General features: G+C 40.1%; 2 protein-coding genes across 5 annotated transcripts in view; both read left to right on the top strand.

Moving 5' to 3' along the window:
* Window positions 1–25,936, top strand: part of RABGAP1L (RAB GTPase activating protein 1 like) — a 454,513-nt gene that overhangs the window by 159,214 nt on the left and 269,363 nt on the right. The window lies entirely within an intron of this gene.
* Window positions 4,243–10,033, top strand: GPR52 (G protein-coupled receptor 52). The gene is made up of 2 exons (XM_036015482.1): window positions 4,243–5,523; window positions 6,402–10,033. Exon 2 carries the CDS (start codon window positions 6,833–6,835, stop codon window positions 7,916–7,918), a length of 1,086 nt encoding a protein of 361 aa, XP_035871375.1. The 5' UTR covers window positions 4,243–5,523; window positions 6,402–6,832; the 3' UTR covers window positions 7,919–10,033.

Genomic DNA, 25,936 nt, shown 5'->3' with positions numbered 1-25,936 from the left:
TTAAATATTTTTAATTGTTAATGACTTGCTTTACAATGAAATGCAGTTAACAATGTAAACTTTTTTGTCTTCGAGGGGCCACTAAATCAGTGGATTTTTAGTATGTGCTGTTTCAGAGGCTTGCATTTATCTCTGAGCACTTGGACCACATTGTCATGGTAGTGCTGCATTTAAAATGCATGGCTACTGCCTTTGGCAGCACTTGTGATTTTTAAAATAGGTAAATAACCATTATCTCTTGCTAGATAAGATTTTTTCAACGCATTAGCCATAAACTCTTATTAAATTGGGTTTAGGTAGTGACAGCGATGAATGTTGCCCTTAATTTGAATGTATCAGAAGAGTAATCATTTCCCCTACAATTTGGTGGTACGTTTTATAGCTGTCTTATAAAGTCTGTGTGGCATACAAGGGATTGCAAGGAACTTTGTGTATTCTGAGTTTCACAGAACTGATTATTGATGTTTTCCTGTCATCATACAGGCTCTTTAAACTATGTTTATGTTATTAATATTAAAACCATATTGAACATTTACTTGTCCAACTCCTACTCCATGCCCAGCCCTGTAGTGTAGACGCTCGGGATAGCACGAGGAACAGACAGATGTCGCTCCCGTCGTGGGGCTGGCAGTCTCGGCAGGAATGCTCAGTTGAGTGAAGTCGATCATTGTAGCTGTGGCGAGTGTGGGATCTGGCATAATCCGGGAACTCAGGGATGGTTTCCCTGCGGGCGGCATTTGAACGGAAACCTGGAGATTGCATCTGAACTTCCCAAAAGAAGTGCGATGGCACAGTGAGCAGTAGGTACAGGTAACCTGGGCGGCAGGGCACAGCACATATATGCATGTGTGGGACTTGGGGCGGGGGCCGCGGGGCTGGAGAGCCGGCCAGCTAACTCGAAACAATATAGAAGAGAAATAAGGTTGGATGGAGACTGGATTATAGGACCTGTGAGGACTTTATCTCTAAGGGCAGTGTCAAACCGTGAAGTATTTTAAACAGGGGAGTGATATAGTTTGGTTTGTATTTTGAAAAGAATATTCCTTCTGTTCTGTGCATAATGGGATGGAAAGAAGCTGCGGACAGCTCAGGAAGCCAGTGCAGTAGCCCGCACACACGACGGTGCTGGCTTGCTTGGGGTGGTGGCAGTGGGGATGGAGGCAAGTCGACCAGTGGGAGGAGGAGCAGGAGAAACAGAGAAATTCTGGATGCATACACCTTTTGGTGCATTCAAGAAGTATATTTAAAAACCTTTTACTTTATTCTGTATGTTTACTTTTTAATATAATAAATTAGTTGCATAGTTCTTGATAGTCATTGTCTACTCCATCGTATTTACCATTGAAGGCTAATGTCCCTCTTCCTTTACTGTGTAGATCCTAGTGAGTAGTTGCTTGAATTGTTTAGTTGTTTGTAATGAAATACTGATATATGTAAAAGAGTATATAAGGCATCTTTAAGGTATAAATGAGAAAACCAAACACCTGTGATGTACTGTCTCCTAAAGTTACATAATTTTAGCTGTTAGAAGTAATTCTGAAGAAATCCCAAATGATGATGATTCCTCTTAGAGATTTCCTGACTAGCATCCGTCGGCTGAAAGGAGAGGAAGGGTAATTAATGACCGTATTAAAAATGGCAATAATCCAACACCTAATGACCTTGAAAATGAAGAGAATGACGCCTAATGTATAAACAAAGAATGCTTTATGTAATGAGCTATGTAGTATATATTAATACTCTTGTTATTAGAGCTTCACATTATAAATTAGTTCCTATTGTAATCAGATCAGTGAGAAGGGTGGGAACGAAGAAAAGTGAGGGGCTAGTAAAGAGGGTCAGTCTCTAAAAAGAAGAAAATTATCTTGTTAGAACTACCAAAACTCTTTGGTAGAAGTTGGTGGAAGGAAAGAAGCTTAGTGGGTCAAATGCACTGCTTCTTGGACCTTCCTTCTCACATTATCATACTCGTCTATCTTCAGAAGCTTGTACAGTTACAGGTTATTTACAGTAATCTTAGATTCCAATCCCTGCCAGTGATTGTTGGGAAGTAAATGTAAAAAAAAGTGGTCTACTATTTGCATTTCTCTAATGAGATATTTTTTTGCCATTTCCCCGATTTTAGAAAAATTGTAATTCAAAACTTTTAAAAATGTTTAAAGTTTATACTTTAAAAATGATTTGTTTAGATTTGGGTGTTTGAGGTAGCTTTAATGATTGATAGTGTTTTATTTTTCAGTGGCTTTGTAGTAAATCTTAGTACCGTATTTCTTCATGTATAATGCACACTGACGTTTTTGTGAGCATTATACATGTGTTTATTATATCCATTGTATGTAATCTTTATACCCATGTATATAATGCACACCCTTATTTATCCCTCAAAAAGTTGGGCAAAAAAAGTGTGCATTATGCACAGAAAAATATAGTAACTCTTTGTATGGAATGTGGGATCTGTTTATATTTATGAATATTTAAGGTAATTTTATTTTTATTATTTTTATTATTTGTTATTTCAATTGTTCAAGTACAGTTTTCTGCCTTTTACTCCCATGTATCTAAGGTAATTTTAATTTTGAATATTTATTACTATGATAAAAAAAGAATGTTGGTTAAACCTAATCTTGTATGATTTTAATACTCTGAGTTATCTCTAAAATTCAAAATGCTTTCCTATAAAATAGGATCTTGTAGACTTTAAAAAAAGGTGACATGCAGTTGACATACAGTATCCGATTAGTTTCAGGTAAACGTCATAGTGACATGGTATTGATATATATGCATCAGAAATGATCCCCATGGTGAGTCTGTTTACCATCCGTCATTATACAAAGTTACGACAATATTATCGACTCTATTTCCTGTGTCATCCGTTACGTCCTCATGACTTACTGACTTTGTAACTGGAAGTTTGTACCTCGTAGTCCCCCGTACCAGTTTCTCTGGCCCCTCAGCCCCTCCCCTCTGGTAACCAGCAGTTTGTTTCCTGTACCTGTAAGTCTGTTTCTGTTTCATTTGTTTTGTTTTTTAGATTTCACATATAATTGAAATCATATGATATTTGCCTATTTCTGTGTGACTTATTTAATTTAGCATAATACCCTCTAAATCTGTCTATGTTATACAAATGGCAGGATTTCATTTTTTATGACTGAGTAACATTCCATTGTATATGTGTGTGTGTGTGTATATATATATATCACGTATTATTTATTCATTCATCTAACAGTGGACACTTGGCTTGCTTCCATGTCTTTGCTATTGTAAATAATGCTGCATTGAACATAAGGGTGCATATATCTCTTTGAATTAGTGTTTTCATTTTCTTTGAACGCCATTCCAATATTCAATGCAGCTTTATTTACATTAGCATTTTTGTACTAAATTTAAATATTTTGGGCCTCAACATGATTGTCATTCTAAGATTGTTACTCTAACTTGTTTTATAAATTTTTCCGGTAATGAGAAATGCAGTTCCATTCTCTTGCACCTAAATCCCTGAAGATTTTGGCAATGATGTGTGCCTCCTGAAACTCAGTTCAATGTGAAGGAAAGCGTAGGGCTTTCCATTTTTACAAGTTGTTGTTTGATATCCAAAAGAATTCTCCTTAGACATTTCCTGACCTGCAGCCATCGGTGGAAGGGAAAGGGAGGAAGGATGAGCTTCATCAATAAGGTGTTAAGAATGACACTTGTGACCCGTTTCAGCCTAGATTAATGACTCTGTAATAGTTGGCAGGTTATCCTTACCTTCTCCAGTACCCCCTGTCTTCCCTTGGAAAGTGATAACGACGGTACCTCCTTCACAGAGAGCTGGGTTTTTATAGAGGAAGAATACATGTGAGCACGCAGCATAATGGTCAGCACGTGCAATGTGCTCAGCAAATGTTGATCTTCCTTTTTTATCATAATTTGTCAAATTCTGAAATAATTGGTAAGTTAGTTCTAAGTCACTTTTAAGGAAAGTGCTGACACTATAAGAATTATGCTTAAAATAGTGAATGTTTATTGATGTAAGTCAAAATAAATGGAAATGTTTTTAACCTCTATCAAATAAATGAACCTAATTTATTTTCTTTGAACTGGGTTTGGGCACCTCAGGTGCGGCATGACAGGTTCTTTACGCCTTGGAGTCCCTCCCGCGTTTGAATAGACAGTAGACAGTGCACTAAACGAGCGTCCTGCTCGTTCCCGATGCCTGCTCTTCCGAGGCCATGTCTGGCCTCGGGTGTTTCCCCAAGCGGGCTTTAGTGTGCAGACCTTAGTCCCCGGGTTCTGTTTGTGCAGTTAAATGCACGACATCCTGCAGTTCAGTGTGGGTGTGGCAGGGACTGGAGAGATTGTTAAGTGATTTTTAACTTCTATTAATCAAAATTTAACTTTTATAAAATAAAATAGTAGGTATATCGCTCGAGTTCGTGAAGACTTAGCTGATTTTTAATAATTAATAAGTTTTTTCTGCCAATGAGCATTAGATTACTGCTGACTTGTTAGTGTCACAGTACCTTGTGGTAGTTTCTCTGCAGGGTTTAAAGGTGTATCCCAGTTTGGGGTTTTTTTTCCCTGTTCTGTCCGTAGGAAATTATCTTTATAAGGCTGTAGGGAGAAATACCTCTAGAGGTCCATACATGCCATTAATATGTTACAAGGATCGGTCAGTCCCATTGTCTTCTTTTGTCAATCTTAATCGGAGCTTGCCGAGGAAGTCTGTAAGCCTGCATGTGCCTGGCAACTGTTACCTAGTGACAGTTCAGCTGCAGTAGCCATTGGCTGTGCTGTTGATTGGGGCAGGAGGACCGAGTCACCTTTCTGATGGTGAGTTCTTCTGCATCAGCTCAGGACAAGGAGGAGGAGCCGGGCTCCGGCTCAGGTGGAGGCAGTGATGCTGAGAGATTGTGAAGAATATCCGACAGCATCCTGGGAACTGCATCACAGTGAGTCGGACTTCTGAATCAAGCAGCCCAGCCTAGCAACTGATAAGAGTGAATGTAGGTGAGAAGCATTACCTTATTCCTGTAACAGGAGAACTGTTTTTTGCAAGTGAAACTGGGAATGTGCAAGGAGGAATATCTTGTGGCTGTTTTAAAAGAAGAAGGACTTCCCTGAATGACTCGGTGATGCACAAGAAAATAACTTTCGGAAGAGTGCCGCCGCATTGTTCCTGAGGGAATGTCTGTGTTTTTCATGCATGGTCTTTCTTCAGAAGGTGCGACAGCAAAGGCTGACAAGCAACTCTCCGAAATGCCTGCACTTTAAAAGAGACTTTTGACAATGTTAACCTTATGCCAGAACGACCTTGGAAGCCTTCTGGGTGGATTCTCTCCTGCCAGCCTTTCAGTGTTTCGGACTCTAGGATTTAAACTCATCTTGATGCATTAGAGGGATTTTAAAAGAAGACCATTTTACAACCCACCTAATGGCCCCTGTGTTAATTGAGCACTTGCTCAAAATAGAACGCAGAAATAGAAGAGACATTTTTTTTAAACATATGGCTGCTACATAACTGCAAAAATAGCAAACAAGGTAATTTTCCACTTTCAGAAGATTTAGTTGAAGTAATGATTTAATGTGTTAATCGTCTAATGAGAATAGAAAAGGTAGAGAGCATAGGTTATGATGCCTACTAGAAATACCCAAGGGATACATACCGGCAGCATTTCCAGCCAAATAAGCCCAGAGAAGATAGGAGAGTTTCTGTTATTGCCTAAATGTTCTCTAAATCCACAAAAAATATGTGAGATATAGGTGTGGTTGCAAGGTAAATAATAGCTCTGAGCTATGTATGTTATGATCATGCCTCACTGTAAGGAAGGTAGCATATCAGATAATGAAAGTTAATGATGCTGAAATTAATAGCAAAAATGATTTTTTTTGAAAAGGAAGGAGTATAAATTACATTGTTGGTGGTAGCATCAGTAACTGTAATAGACTAAAACTGTTTTCTTCTAAATGCTTTCAACAATGCACACAGAATGAAAAGTTCACAAGTTTGTCATATCTTGTCAGGTGCTAACCCATTTCCCATTACCTTCCATACTGGAAGTATTTTATTTTCTCATGAAAGCTGTATGGCAGCCTGGAGCCTGTTACCTTTGTTCGGCTCCTTTGTGCCCAAATACAGGCGAGTCTTTTGGAATTAACCTTTTGGGGGAAAGGGATGACGATGGTGGTTCTTAGCTTTTTAAAGCAATGAGAGAGAAATGGATCATAAAGTTGACCCACCAGCATCCAAGCCTCAACTGAGCCCAAAGACATTCTGCCACAATGAACTTTTTGTTAGCTTTCCGACCAAATCTGAGATCTTAACTATTTACATTCTGAAATGTGAATCCACGTCATGTGTTAGTTGAAACAGGAAGCCTGAGACAATTTCAGACTCTCTCTTTTCTCATTCTTTCTAGTTGGTCCCTAAGAAACAGCCTTTCTGAGGAGGATGAACAGCCCACAGATGCTTTTCTTTCTTTGGCAATTGATTTTTTTTTCTTTTTGCAGATTTAATTTTTCATAGTGCAAGGTAATAAATCCATTTTCTCTAGAAGTGCCTTGTGTCTGCAAAAAGTTCTTTGAGACCACCAGAGGAAGCTAATGAGTGACCTTTTCCCACCTCCTTTGTAGCTTTTCCCCTCCTCTTCCCCCTCAGAGCTGAGGTGTGTCATGCTGCACAGAGGCTGATGAGGAGATCTGGGTCCTGTCTGGGATGCTCAGCTGTGACAGAAGCGCTGCTGCCGTCTCCCGAAGCCGGTCTGAGACGCTCAGGTGCAGAGTCCAACAGATGCTGGGCAGGGCACCGCCTTGCTGTAGCCGAAGCTGCAAGTCCCCCTGATTCCAAGCCATGAATGAGTCCAGGTGGCCTGAATGGAGGATCCTGAACCTGAGCAGTGGCCTCGTGAATGTGTCTGAGCGTCACTCCTGCCCACTTGGATTTGGCCACTACAGTGCCGTGGACGTCTGCATCTTTGAGACGGTGGTTATTGTCTTGCTGACGTTTCTGATCATTGCTGGGAATTTAACGGTCATCTTTGTCTTTCACTGTGCTCCACTCCTACACCATTACACCACCAGCTACTTCATCCAGACGATGGCATATGCTGACCTTTTCGTTGGAGTTAGCTGCTTGGTTCCCACTCTCTCACTTCTCCACTACTCCACAGGTATCCACGAGTCACTGACCTGCCAGGTTTTCGGATATATCATCTCGGTTCTGAAAAGTGTTTCTATGGCATGTCTTGCCTGCATAAGCGTGGATCGCTATCTTGCCATCACCAAGCCTCTTTCCTACAATCAGTTGGTCACCCCTTGTCGACTCAGAATTTGCATTATTTTAATCTGGATCTACTCCTGCCTAATTTTCTTGCCTTCTTTTTTTGGCTGGGGGAAACCTGGTTACCACGGGGACATTTTCGAATGGTGTGCCACCTCTTGGCTCACCAGTGCCTATTTCACTGGCTTTATTGTTTGTTTACTTTACGCTCCTGCTGCCTTTGTTGTCTGCTTCACTTACTTCCACATTTTCAAAATTTGCCGGCAGCACACCAAAGAGATACATGACCGGCGGGCCCGGTTCCCTAGCCATGAGGTGGATGCCTCTGGCGAGACTGGACACAGCCCCGACCGTCGCTACGCCATGGTCCTGTTTCGGATAACCAGCGTATTTTATGTGCTGTGGCTCCCCTATATCATTTACTTCCTGCTGGAGAGCTCCCGGGTCTTGGACAACCCGACACTGTCCTTCCTGACAACCTGGCTGGCTATAAGTAATAGTTTTTGCAACTGTGTAATCTACAGCCTCTCCAACAGTGTGTTCCGGCTGGGCCTCCGGAGGCTGTCCGAGACGATGTGCACATCCTGCATGTGTCTGAAGGAGCAGGACACACGGGACCCCAAGCCCAGGAAGCGGGCTAATTCCTGCTCCATTTGAAGAGAACTGCACAGTAAATCACGTGTAATCTGACAGTGGTTTGGGATCGCAGTCTTGATTCACCTGGAAACTTGCCACGGGAGAAGAGAAATATTTACTTGAATAGTTGACTGAGAGATAAAGGGACTGAGGGTTTCTTTTTTCCTCCTTTTTTTATGGAGGAAAAAACTACAGAAAAGGATGTGTAGGGAGTAATCTCGTGAGACAGTTGCAGCATGTGAGTATAAACGTGCAGCAGCAGGAGAAAGGAAGCGCTGGGGACGGCCAGAGTGTCTCACATCTTCCACAGGACGCGGCGCAGCCCCTGGTGTCTCTGTCCAACCGAGCTCTCGCCTCCGTCTTTGTCTCTCGTTCTGTCTCTGTCTCTCTCGCTCCCACTGTGTCCGTGGAAATCACAGCGTTTGCTCTCGAGAGAAAAATGCCACATATTATATATGTGGCAAAGTATAATCTTTGGCACCAAAGTGTGCTTTAACACACTGATCTGAAATTCCTAAGTGGTCTCTCACGGAGGATGCACAGTAAGCGTCGTATGTTAGTTACCTGCCACACAACCCCTTTGCTGGTGTTTTTATAATCTCTGCAGCACAAAATTTCTGTCCCGAGCAAAAAGAAACAGTGTTTTTATTTCACCAGGGTAGAATTATGTCCCCCACCCCTCCTTCCTGACAGCCTGCTGTATTTTTCTTCATCTGCATCTTTTGGTACCTTAATCCAGAAGTGTCTTAGATAATGAAAGAATCTACTGTATAAAGCAATCATAATGTCAAATAATTTATTCCTTTTAACAAAGCAATCAGTAGCCTGTTTGCAATACTGTGTTGAGTATTTTTAATGGCTTTTGGAATCATTTTTTTCTGGTTCATTTTAAGTTATTTCATGTACCCAAAGTGGTATCCTTTTTGCTATAGTAAAGCTTTGTTTTCCTCTAAGGCGATCCACAGATAATTCTGATGCAGATGCAGGGCACTCACCCAGAGGTGAGGCATCTGTCTCAGAGCTATTTGGTGTGTCTTTTTTTTTAAAGAGTAAAATATTGACCTTTTTGTGTTATGTCTACAAAACTTACTGTTCTGTCCACTAATCATTTGTGTGATATATGTTTCTACACACTATATTTTTTACAACAAAGATAATGTAAATTATATTATGTAATCTGTGCCTAAAGTTTTCTTAGCACAATATATAGATCAATGTTGCTTAAGTCACCAACATTGGAAAAAATATACAAAAACTTCTTTTAAGAGAAAAATACTTTTGTGTAGCTGTTATTTATTTGTATTAGACCAAGCTGCATTCTTAGGGCTGCTGAGAATATAATATACTTAATTATGAAATACAGGTAAGAGCTTTCAGTATTTTCTTTTGTAATGACCTGTTTTCATATTCAGAGGTTAAATTAGCTTATTTTTTAGTGTGCTACATAGAATTGTCTCATAATCGTCAGGGGTTTAGATGTAGCAAAAGGCTTTGGGAATTAGTACTGAAGCAGGTGTGAGTGGTCAAACATCTAAATCTTACTTTTTTACCATAATTTTCCTGCCTGACAGATATTTTAAAATTTATATCAGACTACTGAGTATTTTTCTTCTCAGCGTTTTTGATTTGTTTGTTTTATGAGATGCACTGGTGAACTGTGCCTACGGAAGCCGGCCGCGCTGCACACAGCAGCGTGACTTCAGGGGTCCTTTAGTGGAGACGTCGTCATTTTGTTAAGGTTGTTCTGAACCCCTGTATATTTTTAAACATGTAAGAAAGGTTTAAAATAAATAAAATAGTATTCTATATATCAAAATCAGACTTTGCTTCAGTTTAATAAAATACTTAACTGGCAACAAGAGTTTACTTGCTTGGGGTCAAAATTAAACTGTTTCACATTTCTGTGGTTTGGGTTGTTTACATTAGTTCTTGTCCCCTGTTTGCCCGTGGCATCTTGGAAAAGTTGAAATGTGCCTTTTAAGTTTAGACCAGTTCAAGGAAAACAAAGTTTAAGGAAACATAACAGTATAACTTTTCAGTCGTCATAAGTAGGACCTTCAGCGTGTATCATGTGAGAGTCAGATTTTTGAATCCATTACTCTGGAGTGTGCACCTACAGTTAGAAAAGGCTCAGTGGATCCCTGAACAGGAAGCCTGAGGCCACATTTGTTGTATTCTCTGCTTCTGGCTTTTCCTCGTAGTAATCAATAACAACACTTACGTGCCAGGCACTGTATTAAGTTCTACATGTAACATTTAATGCGCACTAGGACACTTTGAGATAGCTACTGTTATTCCCACTGCAGAGATGAGGAAACTAAAGACAAGTGACTTACCCAGGGTCACTCAGTGAGGTCAGTGGCAAAGTTTCAGTCACCCTGATTTGGGCTGGAGCCAGAGCCTGTGTCCTCCTCCTGCCTTTCTCCCCAAAGCCTTCGAACCTTTGTCCCTTCATCTACCTTCTCCCTACAGAATTTCTCTTTGATTTCTTTTTCCTCACCTAAATCTTTTGCTTCACTTCTTTTTTTTTTCTGGTGAAATCTTTCCCCTCGATCTCACAAAGCTCTTTCATGAAAACAGCAGCCTTCATAAATGCAAATGTGCCCAGTTAGTCTGTAATCAGACCGAAACCTGGGACATGGCGTTCCCTTGGCATGACCTTTGTTCGTTTTTGTTGTTTTCCTTGAATAGCTTTTTAAAATCTCTGTAGGTTTTTCACCGAAAGAAGGTTTTTTGAAGGAGAGTGGAGAAGGGAGGCTTGGTTGTGGACCGAGAGGGGAGGCTCTGTGGGCAGGCCCCAGGGTGAGGTCCCCCGTTCCCTGCAGAGTTTCCTGTGCGGCTCCAGTGTGGACCATCCCCCTGCCTTTGGACCAACTTTAATACGTGTTTCTGTAGTAAGGTAATGCTTACTTTGAAACTACTCTGTCTTTTCTTAGATGAACGCGTTTCAAGAACAGAAAGGATAGCCATTATTCTCATCATTACATTGTGTTTGGTGGTAATCATCCAGTTTGGTTACAAGTGACGGCCCAACAGCAGTGCTCCAGGCTGTCACCACGGCTCCTTTATCTGTGGAGTCATTTCCAAAGTTACACAAGGTTGGAAGGCTCTGTAGCCTGCTGGCAAGGGAGACCTGGGTGGAAACCCCAGCCCTCCTGAGCTGTTTGGCTTCAGGGGAAATACTGACCGTTCCCGGCCCTCAGTCTTCTCATCAGTGGAGCCCAGAGGCTCGTGTCCTCCCCTTGGGCTGGGCCGGAGGACTGAACGTGAGGATGTCGTCTGTGTCCTCAGCCCCACGGCGGCATGGGGAGGGTTCAGAGTGCGGTAGCTGCTGTTGTAGTTTCTTCCTGGCTTCTGTGTTTATGGCCATCACAACTGGAATATTGCTAATGCTAGTGTAAGGAAATTGTAGTATGTTATAACAAAGTTAATCCACTGAGTATTAGAGTTTTCTAAAATAGCATTTTCCCCCAAATCTGTTTAAACTCAGATTTTTGGCTTAAACTCAGATGTTTTAACTACAGAAAACTTCCACAATTTCTGAAAACTCATTTCCCAGGAATAATTATTCAGGAAGACATCATTTAACCTTAAAGATATCCAGCAAGTGGATGTTGGGATGAAAGAGGCATGATTCTGAAATTAACCTACTTTCTTACCTTTTTTGTATTAAATGTGCTTAAATTTAACGTTCGTCTTTTGTCAGGTCGATGATAGTAGGAAAGGATTGTTCAGGAATGCTCTGCCATTTGTCTTTGCATTTTAGTTTTCCTCACTTCCTAGAATGGCATTTAAGGTGATTTATAAGTACAAGTTACCCGGAAGAAATAAGGTTGAATAAGCTGATTCATGCTACATATATCGTTTATTATGTGAATGTAGACATAAATGAAGTTGTTGCGTTAAAGGGCCTGCCCCTGTCTCTCCCCACCCTGAGAACTAACCATTAGATGTGGAGAAGGTACCAGGATGTGATAAACAGGTGAAGGAGAGCAAGATGTGGAGAAGTTGCTAGTGTCACACGCTGAGCAGAGCACCCCTGGTGTGCAGGCTGGAGCTGTGCAGGGCACAGGGGCTTATGTTACTGTGGTTGCTCCATTCGGACGTGTAGGTGCCAACAGCTGCCCTTTTCTCTGAGCAAAACCCTTTTAGGTGAAGAAGGTAATGAGCAGGAAGTGGCATACTCCACAGCCAGGTGCCTAGACGTCGGGGAAAACAGAATGACCAGGAAAGAAAAAATATTTTCCTTTTCAGTATTCCTTGGAAAGAAAGCTCTATCCAGTGATAGTTTTGCTCTGTAGTTTAAAATAGTCATACCTTTTTTAAATAGGAAAAAGTGATTGTCTTTTAAAATATTAGAAGTGATGCAGTTAGGTATTTACTAATATTCTGTTTTAAAATTTATTTATTTTATTATTTTTAAATCCATTTCTACAGACATTGGGGTAGTTTTATGATATGAAAACTACAGTGTGTTATTTTTTTAAATCGATTTGAGAGAGAGAGAGAGGGAGAGAGAAAGATCGATTTTTTTGTTGTTCTTATTTATGCATTCATTGACTTATTCCTGTATGTGCCCTGACTAGGAGTCGAACCCTCGACATTGGTGTATGAGGATGATGCTCTAATCAACTGAGCTACCTGGATATCACAACTCTTATTTTTTTATAATTAGCAAGAGAAAATTGTTTTGTTAGAAAGGATGCTATTTTTAAAATATGTTGACATTTCACAAAACAATATCTGTTGATTCTGTAAATAATGTATCCAACTTTGTCTTAATACTATTTTGCTTTGAAGATACTTTATATTATTTTCTGACTTTTATAGTATTTGTTATTTTAGGTGAATTTGCAGAGAAATTGGATGACCTACTTAGGATATTAGATGTTCTTGACTTATTTTTGCTTGAACACAATTGGTGTGAAGTACTATTTGCTGCGTCTGGAATGGGTCTCAGTCACTGAGGGTGTTTACTGCCCCGTTGGCGGCACCTTCTAGCATCTGTGTCCACGTTTAACAGGAGGGCGACCCTGTGCTGGGGCACTGGGGTCGGCTGGTGCGGTAACTGCACTTCATAGGTTGTGACAAGATTCTGTCTGCAGCCTTCCGTCTCAGGAGATCGTATCTGTAACTTTTGATGGTCATTTTATTCTACCTTTGTATACGATTCCCCATGAAGGTGAGGAGATGGACAGTAGCAGATTCAGCAGGATTGGGGTGTGTCTGGGAGATCCCAGGCATGGAAGACATGCCTAATACCTTCACCACAGTAAATGGGACCAGATTAGTTTTTCAGATTCTGAAATTTGTAGATGATAAATATCAAGAAACATAGTGCAAGATGCTAGAATTTGTTGAATGGAAATATTTGCTGAAATTCTAAAACTTTCCCATCTGCTGCTTTATGCAAGAGAAATCACTTTTATCTTTGATTTTAGAAATCTGACTCCAATTTTATTTTATATTTCCTACTTAAGTAAGTCTAAATAAGGTTGATGTCAGTTAAAAATGTCCAAATATTCCTTGTAAATTTGGAGTTGTGGCATTATTTTAGTTGAGAGGCCTACAAAAAATCAAGCACAAAATTATATAACCTGTTCTTTACAGTTTGAAGTGCGCCTTTGAACGCAGTGCAGATCGTAGTGAGAGCCGGCTGTGCCCCTGTCTGGGATGAGGCCCGGCGCAAACCGGCGTCCCTGGGTGTGCTCTGTGTGAAGTGCGGTTTTAAACGCTCATGCTGCTGATAGGGTTGGAAGTGTAAAATAGGTATTATTAGATCATGCATTGTATACTGATAGCCTCTTCACAGTATTCATTTACTTTTCAGGAGTTTTATAATAAAATGCTAAGTTGGTAAAATTGATATTATAAATGATAGATGTAGAGAAGATTAAAAGATAATTTGTGAAGAAACCAAAAAATCCTGAAAATCCTGGTTTTAAAGTTTTCACAAATTATATTTGGAATTGTCAAGGAAAAGTTGATTCAAAAATTAGGTTTTCAGAATTGCTTGAAGTTACCAATTACAAAATACAGTGTAGTTCCTTGTTTGCAAGAAAACAACTACTGTATAATGTGTATCTAGGTTTTTCTGACATGTTCTTCTTGCCATAGGTTAGATTTTAAAATGTAATTTGTATTGAAATTAAAAATTACAAATATATATACATTTAAATTGCTGCTGTCTTCAAATAGACTTTGAGGAAAAACTTGACATCCCAAAGATTAATTTTATCTCCCTACTCTCATTGCCCCACGGCCATTTAAAAAGGACTTATTATGTGTGCAAGATCTTAAGATCCTACTGGATTTCTAGGTATATTTTTGGAAGTGTACGTGGAGACGTGCATTTGGAAGACTCACTTTTGGAGTGTGGTGTTCCTAACTGGCTCTGGTGGCGGCTTCTGGGATTTTGATCATTAGCTCCACATAGCAGCCCCACTTTCTCTGTTCCTAAACGCAACTGAACATTTGTGATTGAACAGGCCATTAAGATTCATTAGAGGACTGTGTCTTGGTTGCTTTCGGTAGCCTTTGAAGTCCAGGGCATCCAGTGGTAGCGTGGGGACAAACAAAGGGTTGTGTGTCCGGGTGTGTGCCTCTGTGTAACGCTTTCACCACATTGTGAACTTGGGGGAAATCCAGTTTGCAGTCATTAGGGTGTTTAGTTATTTTTGCCATAAAGATAAGCATTTTTTACAGAAAAGGTGAAGATTTGAAGTAGCGTTCTTGTGTGTGATTACCCATGACACCCCAGTTTTCGAATGTTAACGTGGGATGTATTCGAATGATTCGGAGGAAAACAGACAACAACACCTGCCCTCTGTCCAGTGTGGGGGTGAGAAGGTGTTAGCAAACACTGTGAGTTAAAACTTGGGAAAGCTTAACATGCTTTGAACATGAGGAATGACCTTGACATGAATGAGATGTATCCTGAACGCTTCTGTGAGTAAGCACCATCATTTCACAAATAGAAACCTGAGGTGAGATTTTTAAGTGACCTCAACAAGGTCATCCAGCTGATGGAGATACCCCCGACCACGTGCCTCGTGCAGCAGCAGTTTTGTCTGGGACGAGGTTCCTAAATAATGCACTTCTGGGTGGCGGGTGGTAGAGTGTCCTGCCCCTTCTTTCCTGAGTAGAAAATAAGACTGCCTTAGTTGATACAGGAAAAATTCCATGTGAAATTTATCTTTTAATTTATGATAGGAAAAATTACTTTAAAATTAACTGTCAGTTAAAGGTGAGATTTTGAGATCACGGAAAATTTTAATGAGGTATTATCAGAACTGCTCATTTTGGTATTTCCTGAAACAATTCCTTATTTATAGAGGTTAATGAAAATTTACCTGTCCTTTTAAAAACATGACGGTCGTCTGCTGTATGTGTTAAGAGGTATCTATCGGCTAAATTGAACAGTGTTAGCTGTGTATTTAAAAAACTACAACCTTAATGATGAAGAGTTGTCATAAACCACGCTATAGTCATGTAACTAGTTTTTAAAAGTAAACATGTCTTAGCAATGTACTTTATGTTCTGCGTGTTCTTTATAATGGATTTGCAGTGTTGTTGAAGTTATCACATGATTTTTTTTAAGTATTATGATAGAAAAGGTTTTGACTTTTCTGGTTACAGTGCTTTATATATGTTTTATGTATAGTCTGTAAAATCATACTCAGGCAGTGTGAATTAGTGATTAAAAAAGATTTTATTTATTTATTTTTAGATAGAGGGGAAAGGAGGGAGAAAGAGAGGGAGTGAAACATCAGTGTGTGGTTGCCTCTTGTGTGCCCCCTACTGGGGACCTGGCCCACAACCCTGGCATGTGCCCTGACTGGGAATCAAACCAGCGACCTTTTGGTTTGCAGGCTGGTGCTCAATCAACCGAGCCACACCAGCCAGGTAGCGATGTTTTAAATAGAACCTTTTTTTAATATATAATTCAGTTTTGTTTCAGTGAAAACTATGGTTACAGAAAAGTTAAAGGGACTCAGATTAGGCTAACACGGGATCTCCTTACAAATCCTTAGATGAAAATTATCCTCAGTTATATGAGTGAGAAAAATGAATACATTACCTTGACGTTTGCATTAAAGACACACTTCATTTGGTTTCTTAGAACGAGAGCGAGCACGTAACCCAGGCTTCGTGTGCTCCGGGCACTGTGCCGAGGCGCTGCGGTTGCAGAGCCGTCGCCGGAACCCAAGCAGTCGGCTCAAGAATTTGTTCGTCACGTATTTTCTCCACAGAACCGAATAGGGCGATTTCATGTAGAGCTGCATGTTAAAAGGTGGTAAATTGCCAGGTTCTCATTAATTTGACTTTAACTGAAAGATCTTAGAGATTCATCATGCCTTCCTGCCTTTGTCAGAATGGTCAGTAGACGGGAGGGTGTCAAGGATTCCTTAGAGAGACCATCCGAGTGCTCACGTTGCTTCTCCTTCCTGTGTCGTTCCTCCCCCCCCCCCCCCCCCCCCCCCGCCCCTGTTTGTCCTTTCACACTGGTACCTTCGTTTTCGGACACCGTAAGAACATGAGTGGTAGCTAGTCCCTGTGAACCTGTTGCCAAGCTCTGCCTCTCCTGGTTTCCATCCCTGCTGCGTAACTGGTTTCCCCTTTTTCATCCTCAGTCAAGGATCATGCTGGCTGTTTTAATTTTTTTTAAAGATTTTATTTATTTATTTTTAGAGAGGGAAGGGAGGGAGAAAGAGAGAGAGAGAGAAACATCAATGTGTGGTTGCTGGGGGTCATGGCCTGCAACTCAGGCATGTACCCTGACTGGGAATCGAACCTGCGACACTTGGGTTCGCAGCCCGCGCTCAATCCACTGAGCTATGCCAGCCAGGGCTGGCTGTTTTAATTTTTAATTTTTAAAGAAATATTATCCTTTGAGGAAATTTAGGAATTTAAAAAGGCAAAAGAGAAAATAAATCACCCATAATTCCATTATCCACATATAATGGGGAATAACAACCCCTTCATTTTTTTCTTTTATTTTTCCACTATGGACTAGCACTTCCTATGTAAAAGATTTTTTATGTAGTTATTTATAGCTTAAGCATTTTGATGTTATTGCATATTGCTTATGGATATATTTATAAGTAAAACTTTGTCCTTATTTAGTATTATTTCCTTACAATTTTTTAAGAAAAAATGCTGAATTAAAACACATGGAGATATTTTAAGATTATTTATACATATTGCCAAACTGCTTTCCAAAAGCAACGAGCCAGTTTATCTTCACACCAATAAATACAAACTATGTTTTCTTACCACAAGCTTGCCAGCAGAAGTTCTACATTAACAAGTAAATTAGGGGAACTGAATTCACTTTATCCCCTCCTAGCCCCTATAAGAGGTTGCTTTGTTAATTTGGTTCTTTGTGGTATTTGTCTCCCTAGCATTTCCTTCCACCAAATTAACTAGGTGGGTACGCCGAACCTCATTTAAACCAAGCTATCCTAATTCTTTATTTCAAAAGTCTTTGAGCCCACATCATCTCGCTTTTATTAGCTCACCCTTTACTCTGTGCTGCTGCCTAGTTACGAATTTTTGTTTTTGTGATTGCTGGGGGGCGGGGGCCGTGGGGGAGCATAGAGAACGATGTGGGGGCATAAGCGGTGACGGAAGCAGACCTGACCTGGGGCGGTGCACACACAGCACAGTGTGCAGATGACGTGTTACGGAATTGAGAGCCTGAAACCTGTATCACTTTGTTATCACAGGGTTAACCAGTGTCACCCCAACAAGCCCAATAAAAAGAAAAAAAAAAAGAACATTGAATTCTGTCAGTGCTCTTCCCCCATCATTGGTGCCGTCTTCAGCGTCGCCTGTTGCACGGTGCGGTGTGCGTGCCTCAGGGACGCCTGTGTACTGGAGTTGGAGAAAGACTTCGAACGTGTTTTCCATTGTATTCTTCTGCCTCTGTCACAGCAGTAACATCCCCTCTGGTCCCTCCTCGTAGGGACGGGCCTTTCCCTAAGCAGAATTTCGAGGCCTGTGTCTTTGGAGGGTATGTGGAAGTCAAGACTTCCGCTGTTCAGGGCTGAGGACCCCAGGCCTGGCTTTGATACGAGGGTTTCCCTAGCCTGCAGAGCGTGGGTGCAGTTTCCACGGCAGCTTCACCACCTGGGAGAGGTCACACCGGGTGGGGCTGTGTAGGGAGCAGCGGATGCCTGAATGTCTGTCCCGTTCCCCCTCGTCATGTCTTCTGCACGAATCTCACTGCTTCCTCAGTGCTTCGTAAAGACTCGCTGCTCAGTATTTGTTGTGCTGAGTGTGAAGTGCTTTCTGTGTAGGAAGGCGTTTATTTCTTGAGTCCAGTTGAGCTCAGTTGTCGGGATGAACTGTATTTTGCGGTCTTTGCACCTTAACCCCAACTCAGTTGAGGGTGTGGTTGGACTGAAGATTACTTCAAAATCCTTCCCCCTCTGCCTTCATAGTAGAGTATAAATGAGGAGCTATGGAAGAGCATGTATTAGGAGAGTCAGGAGGTTGTTTGTATAGGTGTTATTTAATGCAGCTGTCTCTCTAATTGAATTCCTCTTTCCAGAACCCACCCTGAAGGCTTTGACTGTGTGTTTTAAAGAAGAGTGAATGCACTCTGGGGAAGATTTGGATTCTGGATAATTTTTATTTACATCCAACTGAAATGAATGTCTTTCTGACTTCTTCATGATTATATAGAAAAGCATTAAAATTCTGTGTTACCCAAAACCTTCTGTGTATGTTAGTAGAACTGTTGTCTTTATCTCCAGGCTTCTCTTTGTCTGGAACCGTTGCTGGTAAAATATGGTTTTGGAGCTCATCACCAGCTTTTCCCTGAATATCTCTAACATACCCTCCTTCCGTGGTGCTCAGAGCAGCACATGGTGTTCGGTATGTGATGTGATCAGCAATGGAGGAAAAATGGGGTTACCGGTTTTGCTTGCTCTGTGTACCATACTGCTGTTTATTTGGTGCAGAAGTAAGTTACATATCTTCGGTGGTTATATTTTACCGTTTAACATGTTATCTGTATTTTCAATGAAATCCTAACCCCTTTCACATCTGCTTCATTTTATGTTCTTTTTCTACATATACAATGGTTTGTGCTTTTTTAAAACCTTATTTTCATCTCCCTTAAATTTTACCTTGTTAAAGTCAGTGCAGTTATTCCAGTCTTTTTGAATTTTCATTGTATCTCTGAAAATATTCGTTAAACTTTAGCTATCTGCAAATGTGACAGACATGTTTAATGTATAAATCCAGATAATTGATGTTGAAAAATCAGACAAACTGAAGCTTTCTCTGTTACGGGTCCCCAAGCTTATCCCCAGGTTTGGTGATTTGTTGGAAGGACTCGTAAGATTTGCATATAGGTGCACCCATGGCTGAGATTTATTGTAGCAAAAGGATACAGAGCGAAATTAGCAAAGGGAACCAGATGGAAGCTTTTAAGAGTCCTCTCCCAGTGGAGTCACACTGTATCCACGTAATTCCCCGGTGAATTGTGACAGCACGTGCAACACCAGGTACCACGGAAGCTTGTTAGAGACCGAGCACCCGGGGCCTCACTGGAGGCTGCTCAGTGTAGGCATCCTTGGCCTGGCCCCTAACCAAATCCCAGGCTCCGAGAAGGAAAGCAGGTATTAGGTATTCAATGTAAACGGTATTGTTTGCACAAATGATCCGGGCATAATGAGCTACCTTTTCATTTTAGGGGGAGGTTTATGTCATTGCAGGGAACTGTCTATCAGCCAGGGGCCAGCCTTTCAAGGAGGCTAGGCAGCCTAGGCCTGCTGTATTAACTGCTTTCTGTGCGTTATGCTACGTTGACATTTACTAGAATAGTGTATGTCTAGTGTGTTTTGAGATATTGGTGGGATACAGTTCTGTATGTATACACCACGGGGAGTCATTCAGGGTTCTTTTTGTTTGTTTTTTACTTACAGAAGTATCTTTGAATGTAGGCCTTTTCTTAAAATTTTTTTTCTTTTTTTACCTTCACCCGAGGACATGGGTGAGGATACTTTTTTCATTTTTTTGTTTGTTTTTTAAGAGAGGAAGGGAGAGAAACATCAATTGGTTGCCTCCCATTCATGCCAGGACCTGGGATCATATGCACCCAGACTGGGGATCGAACCCACAACCTAGGCCTGTGTCCTGACTGGAATAGAACCCACAACCTTTAAGTTAAGGGACAGTGCTTCAACTAACTGAGCCACACCAACTAGCATTGAATGTAGGCCGTTTTGATGATTAGACCTATTATTTTGACAGCAATAGATCTTTTGTTTGAAATGCACCTTACCTTACCACTTGATGTTGGTTTCTTGTAAACAACAGTTTTGGTTATGTAATTTTGGTAGGAGTATGTAACAACATTCACCTCTCACTTTTCCTCCTCACTACTAGTTGCCAAATGGTTAACTAACTTTGCATGTTCCAGACTTCCAAATGGTTAAATTACGATGATGGCTTACCAGTTATAGAATCTAGTTTTTCTCTAATTTTTATTATTATTTTAACCCGTTTGTGATAGTGAACAAGATATAAGAGGTAAAAGAATTAACAATAAAAACAACAACAAAAACAATTTGGAAAAATCTTTATAATTTAAATTTCATGAATTATGTTTTTAAAGATAATTACATATTTAAAAAATATTTTTACTTATTGATTTTAGAGGTGGGGAGAGAGAGAGAAATATTGATTTTTTTCCATTTATTTATGCATTCATTGATTGATTCTTGTATGTGCTCTGATTGGGGATTGAACCTGCAACTTTGACATATCAGGACAATACTCTAACCAACTGAGCTACCCAGCCAGGGCATGAATTACATTTTCTTTAAGTTGATACAGAAAGATACTGTTTATTATAGAGCAGTAGGGCATTTATAGAAGTGTAGAAACCTTTATTTTTTTTACAATTTGAGAAGTACTTAATTTGATGTAATACCAATAGATATTTTGGGCTTGTTAGAAGAGAATGTTATTTTCTAGGCTTATACTTTATATTAAGTTATACATTTTTAGAAGACCAAGAAACAAGTATTAAAGTCCTTCCACTTATTCACTTAACAAGTCAAACTATATTTTAATATATGATTATTTGATGTCATGTATTATAAGAACTTGTTATTTGTATTCCATAACTACATTTAAAATATGGAAATATTTTAATACAGATATCTTTAGCAGTTGGAATATATTTTGCAGAGAGATTTTAAGAATGCCTTTTAGAGATTTTTAAGAAGATGAAAGATAATGACCTTTTGGGTTTTTATTTAAGTGCAGTTCTGCCCAAGGACAAACGAATGATTGGCTGACATTTAAAAATGATCCTTACAAGAGCTGTAATTTAGCGGTGCTCTCCCCAGTACTCATTTATTGTTCCCTGTGAATATTTCTGCAGAGAACACATCCTTTCTCAGGGCCTGCGCTGCCGTCCTTTTGCCAAGTGCTCTGAAACAAAGCTCTTAAATCTGGCCTTGTGTCTTTTCTCCAGTTGCATGCATCTGGACTTCCGATTCTGGGTTTCTCATAAAAATGGATACATAAACAATTACAAAGGGAACTCATTATTGCCAACTCTTATTCCTTAAACTGACCATCTTATTTTATTTTTTCTTATTAACGCTATTGGTACAGCTTATAGCTCTCTGTATTTAATACATGCCCATTTTAGCTTACAGCTCTGTGTATTTAATAAGGGCCCATTGGCAAAAAAACCCCAAAAAAACTACCAAGACTTTCTTCTCCCTCTCTCCCCATTTCATTCAGAATTCAGTCTCTACTCATTGTTTCTTTACTGTGATCTATGATCCCTTCTCTGAGTAACCCCTTCGGTCATTTTGTTTACTTTCAGTCTTCATGTATAGTTCTAATATATTTTTTATGTACTTTAAATTGTAGGAACTTTAAATTAACTGGTAACTTCATGGACACAGCCTCCTACCCCTAAAAATCTTTTCAGAACTAACAGGGTGGGCCTCTTTAATTGATAGATGGCTCTGTGACTTAGGAAATATTTCCTGCCCTGGCTGGTGTGGCTTAGTTGGAGTGGTGCACACCTTCAGTTCCTGCCTTGGTTCCCAGTGAGGGAACCTACCTAGGTTTCGAGTTCGATCCCCCATCTGGGCGCATATGGGAGGCAACCGATGGATGCTTCTCTCTTGCATTGGTGTTTCTCTCTCTCCCTTCCCCTCTCTCAAACCAATGAGGGAAAAATGTCTTCAGGTGAAGATTAAAAAAGAAAAAAAAAGACAGAAAAAGAAAATGCTTCCTAATTGTGAGCCCCAATCTTCTTTCTGGACATGCCCACCATTTGGTCCTATGTTGTCTCTCCGGAGAAAAATGGAAACGTGTTCTCCCTTTCTGTTACAGCTCTCCGGATGTATGAAAACCGCTCTCACTTCTCTTTTCTCTTCCCAGATCACCCATCTTTTTTTCCCCACCCTTTGCTCACTTATCCATTCAGCAAATACTTACTGAGCACCTCTTAGGTGCAAATCACTGTTTGAGATACTTGGAATGTGGTGGCGGACAAGAATGATTCGCTTTCTTTTCTCATAGGGTTTATTCCAAAAAGAGAGAAACCAAGTGTTCCAAATTAAGACACTGACAAGTAAAAAGGAAGATAATTTCAGATTATGATAAATGCCATGAAGAAATAAAACAGGGCTACAGGATAGAGAGACATGGAGGTAGGAGGCCCCTACTTCCCCACGTACTTTGGTTTCCCAATGTCTCGTTTTCTTGGTTGCCCTCCCCCACTACAGCACGCATGGCCCTTGTCACTGGTTCAAATTCAGACAACAGCCGGATGGACTTCTGACCTGCTGATGTCCTCTCTGTACCTAGGAAGGTAGAAGCTTCTTAATTATGTGTTTGGTGAAGCCATTGGACTACTCTGTCAGTGAGGCCACCTGAAAAAAGCGAGACATGGACATTTAGAGCGCGCGGTTGTTGTTGGACTTAGTCGCGGCATTCCCCGCCCCGTGCGCTCTCAGCTGGTACAGTGGGACCCGCGGTTCCCGTACCCGGGCAGTGTGCTCCCATCAGTGCCGACCCGGATGTACTTAGCTGGTTCAGCACCAGGGTCACCTGGCTTTCTGGTGAACTTCAGGTCTGTTGTTTTTCAACTAGTCTTCAACCAGATCTTTCCCGATTCTGAACTTGGAAAATCAATTTATTGACCTTAATTATGGGGCTTTACAGTAATCCCTATAAAATTTAATCTCACCTCCTAGCCCTTCCTTCTAGTTTTATGTGATCCCTTGGAGTCTTGTTGTAGATTTGAAAAGCTTATCTTCTTTGTTATCTTACAAGTCAGGAATAATGAACTTAGCCAACAGGTTCCTTCTAAATTGATTTTGCTTCATATAGTTGGCGCATTTTTCTCCTTCTAACTCTACCAGATAACTAGCTCCAATTTTATGTAGTGTTAATTTCTAGTTCCCATGTTGTTCCCTCTTGTTTTCAATTATTTCATGGGGTGTTTGCTAGAGAGAGTGGAGCATATCTGTTCAGCCTGCATCCTAGAGTCAGACCGATTTGGGTTGTAATGTTTTATTCTCCTTCCCGTTATTTGTGTTACACTGAGCATGTTACCTAACCTCTGTGACCATTGGTTTCCTATTAATTGTTCCTGCTTCACGAGGGTATATGAGATGATGAATATAAATCGCCCGTCATAGGGTTTGACATGTAGAAAGAAGAGCCCAATAAATATTAGCATCTGCAGCTGTGGTCATTGTTGTCAGCCCTGCAAAAATTAATGTACTCTGTCGGGTTTTGTTGATCTAAAACCCTTTAAATTCGTGTTTCTGTATACAAATACACAAAAAGCTAGATTTTTGCCAGTTTTTCCTTTAGGGATGGACACAGTGAAGCAGCTTGGTTTTTTAAGTCTTGTAAGGCATCTGTCTAGACTTTTATTAGATATAGCATCAAACTTACCATCTCTGAATTCCATGTTTTTGTATTGAAAGCTTAAATTTTGTCTTCTCTCCAGTCCCTTATCACCTTTCCAGTGGTCCCCAATTTCTCAGAGATTAGCAGTAATACCAGAGCTTTTAATGCCTGCCTTGGTGTGTCTTTGAGCTGCGTCTAAAATGAGACACAGGCATGCGATGCTGAAAGTAAATATGGAAATTGCCTGGGCATTTCACTTAGTCATGGTTCTCAGGTCTGTTAGCACAGAAAGTAAAACTGGCGATGGTAGGGAAGGAAAATAGCATTTATAACACAACTACGTTATGACAAGAGCTGTGAAAACCTTTTATATAGAATATTTCATTTAACCCTTTTCATAACTCCATTTTACAGGTGAGGAATTAGCATCAGAATTTAAATGCCTAGGTCATCTCACATCTGCTAAGTGGTGAAATGTATAGAATTTGCACACAGCTTTGTCTGACACCCAAACCATGTCCCCCCCCCCATATATGCTGCCTCCATTCCCCCTGCTGTTTGGCAACTAACAGTATACTGACGTGTATTTTAAACTTGAACTACTATTATTTTCTTTCCCTGGGCATCTGTCCCTGGGAAGCTAATAAATGTTGCTGTGAAGGAACTTTCAAAGTCAGGGAATTGATGAGGATCATGAGTAACATTGTCCGATTTGCCCAGACTGGAAAACCTCAGCGCTCTGTGGTACAATGGAACCTTAAGGGCAGAAGAGACCTTCTCGGTCCCTTGTTTTCTGGCCACGTAACAGTCACCTATATGGGGTATAAGGGGTTATTTTAGTGTTTTAATAGCTGAAATATTTTGATTGTGATTTAAGATCAGTTCTTGCTTTGTTATACTTCTCGGTAATACTTGTATTTTTAAAGCTGTCTTTTGTATTTCTGTAATTGAATGGTCTCCCAAACTTGACATCCGTAAATATGGATGTCTGAATGGAAATGTGAGGATCCTTCTTGTGTTTCTGAGAAACGGCAGGGGGCTCTAGTTTATCCCGGAGGGATTTGGTGATGGATGCCAACATTCTGGAAGAGAGTTTTACACTCACACAAATCATACAGGTAGGCTAACTTTGTATCAAATAATTCTGCTTTATTTTTATGTTTACACATGACTCCTCAAAGCTTCTAATAAAAGTTTATTTCATGTTTTTGTCAGTTGTATTAACAAAAAGTTACTTTATTTATTTTTTTGTTTCATAAATTACTTTATTGTTGTTCAGTTACAGCTGTCTGCATTTTCTCCCCACCACTTCCCCCACCCCAGCCAAACAAAAATTACTTTAGAATATTAAAATGCGTATAGACATCATCCTTATTATCTGACACCCGATTATAAGTCTCCCCTAGCTTTATCGAGGTATAATTGACAAATAAATGTTATGTATTTAAAGTATACTTTGTTAAAATAAGAACTCATCCTGATACTTTTTTAATGGATTCCTATTCTACATTGGTTTTGTAACCTTGCAGTGTTATAGCACAAAACAGTTATTTACTTCAAGCTTAAATAAGTTTTTTGATCATGTAATATTAAACAGTTTCCATATGATGGAATAGACAGATATTTTTGTATAAATATCAAACAATAAGTTTCAAATAGTACGAAGTTCTTCAGGCTAATACTGGACCTTATTACCCTAAGGAATCCAAAGAAAAAATTAAGTCTCTGAGGGATTCTACAACTTACCCTGAGACTGAGTTTTTTCTTGGTTATGAAAAAATGGGCATGACTAAATGTGGACAGGTTGAAAATCAAATGGGCTGTGTTAATTTAATTTCCAGCAGAGCCATCTGAGCAATTCAGTGTTTGTGAAAACCTACATCCTATTTAAGTGGATGTAGATTTGGTTTAACTTTCTTCATATGAAATGAGCCCTGAGCCAGCCCCTTAGGTGGTTTTGCAGGACGCAGTGTCAAGAACGGTGTTATCATGCATGGCTATCTCCAGAATAATATATAGTTGAAACTTGAAAATGGAAATCGATATTTCTTGAGTTCACTGACATGAATGTGTCTTAAATGTCTGTCCAAGGCCTTGCTCTTTAGTTATTGATGTTAAACACAAAGAAAGATCCAT

Source organism: Phyllostomus discolor, chromosome 14, assembly GCF_004126475.2.
Source record: "Phyllostomus discolor isolate MPI-MPIP mPhyDis1 chromosome 14, mPhyDis1.pri.v3, whole genome shotgun sequence".
Classification (NCBI taxonomy): Eukaryota; Metazoa; Chordata; class Mammalia; order Chiroptera; family Phyllostomidae; genus Phyllostomus; species Phyllostomus discolor.
This window is presented reverse-complemented; position numbering and strand designations above follow the sequence as displayed.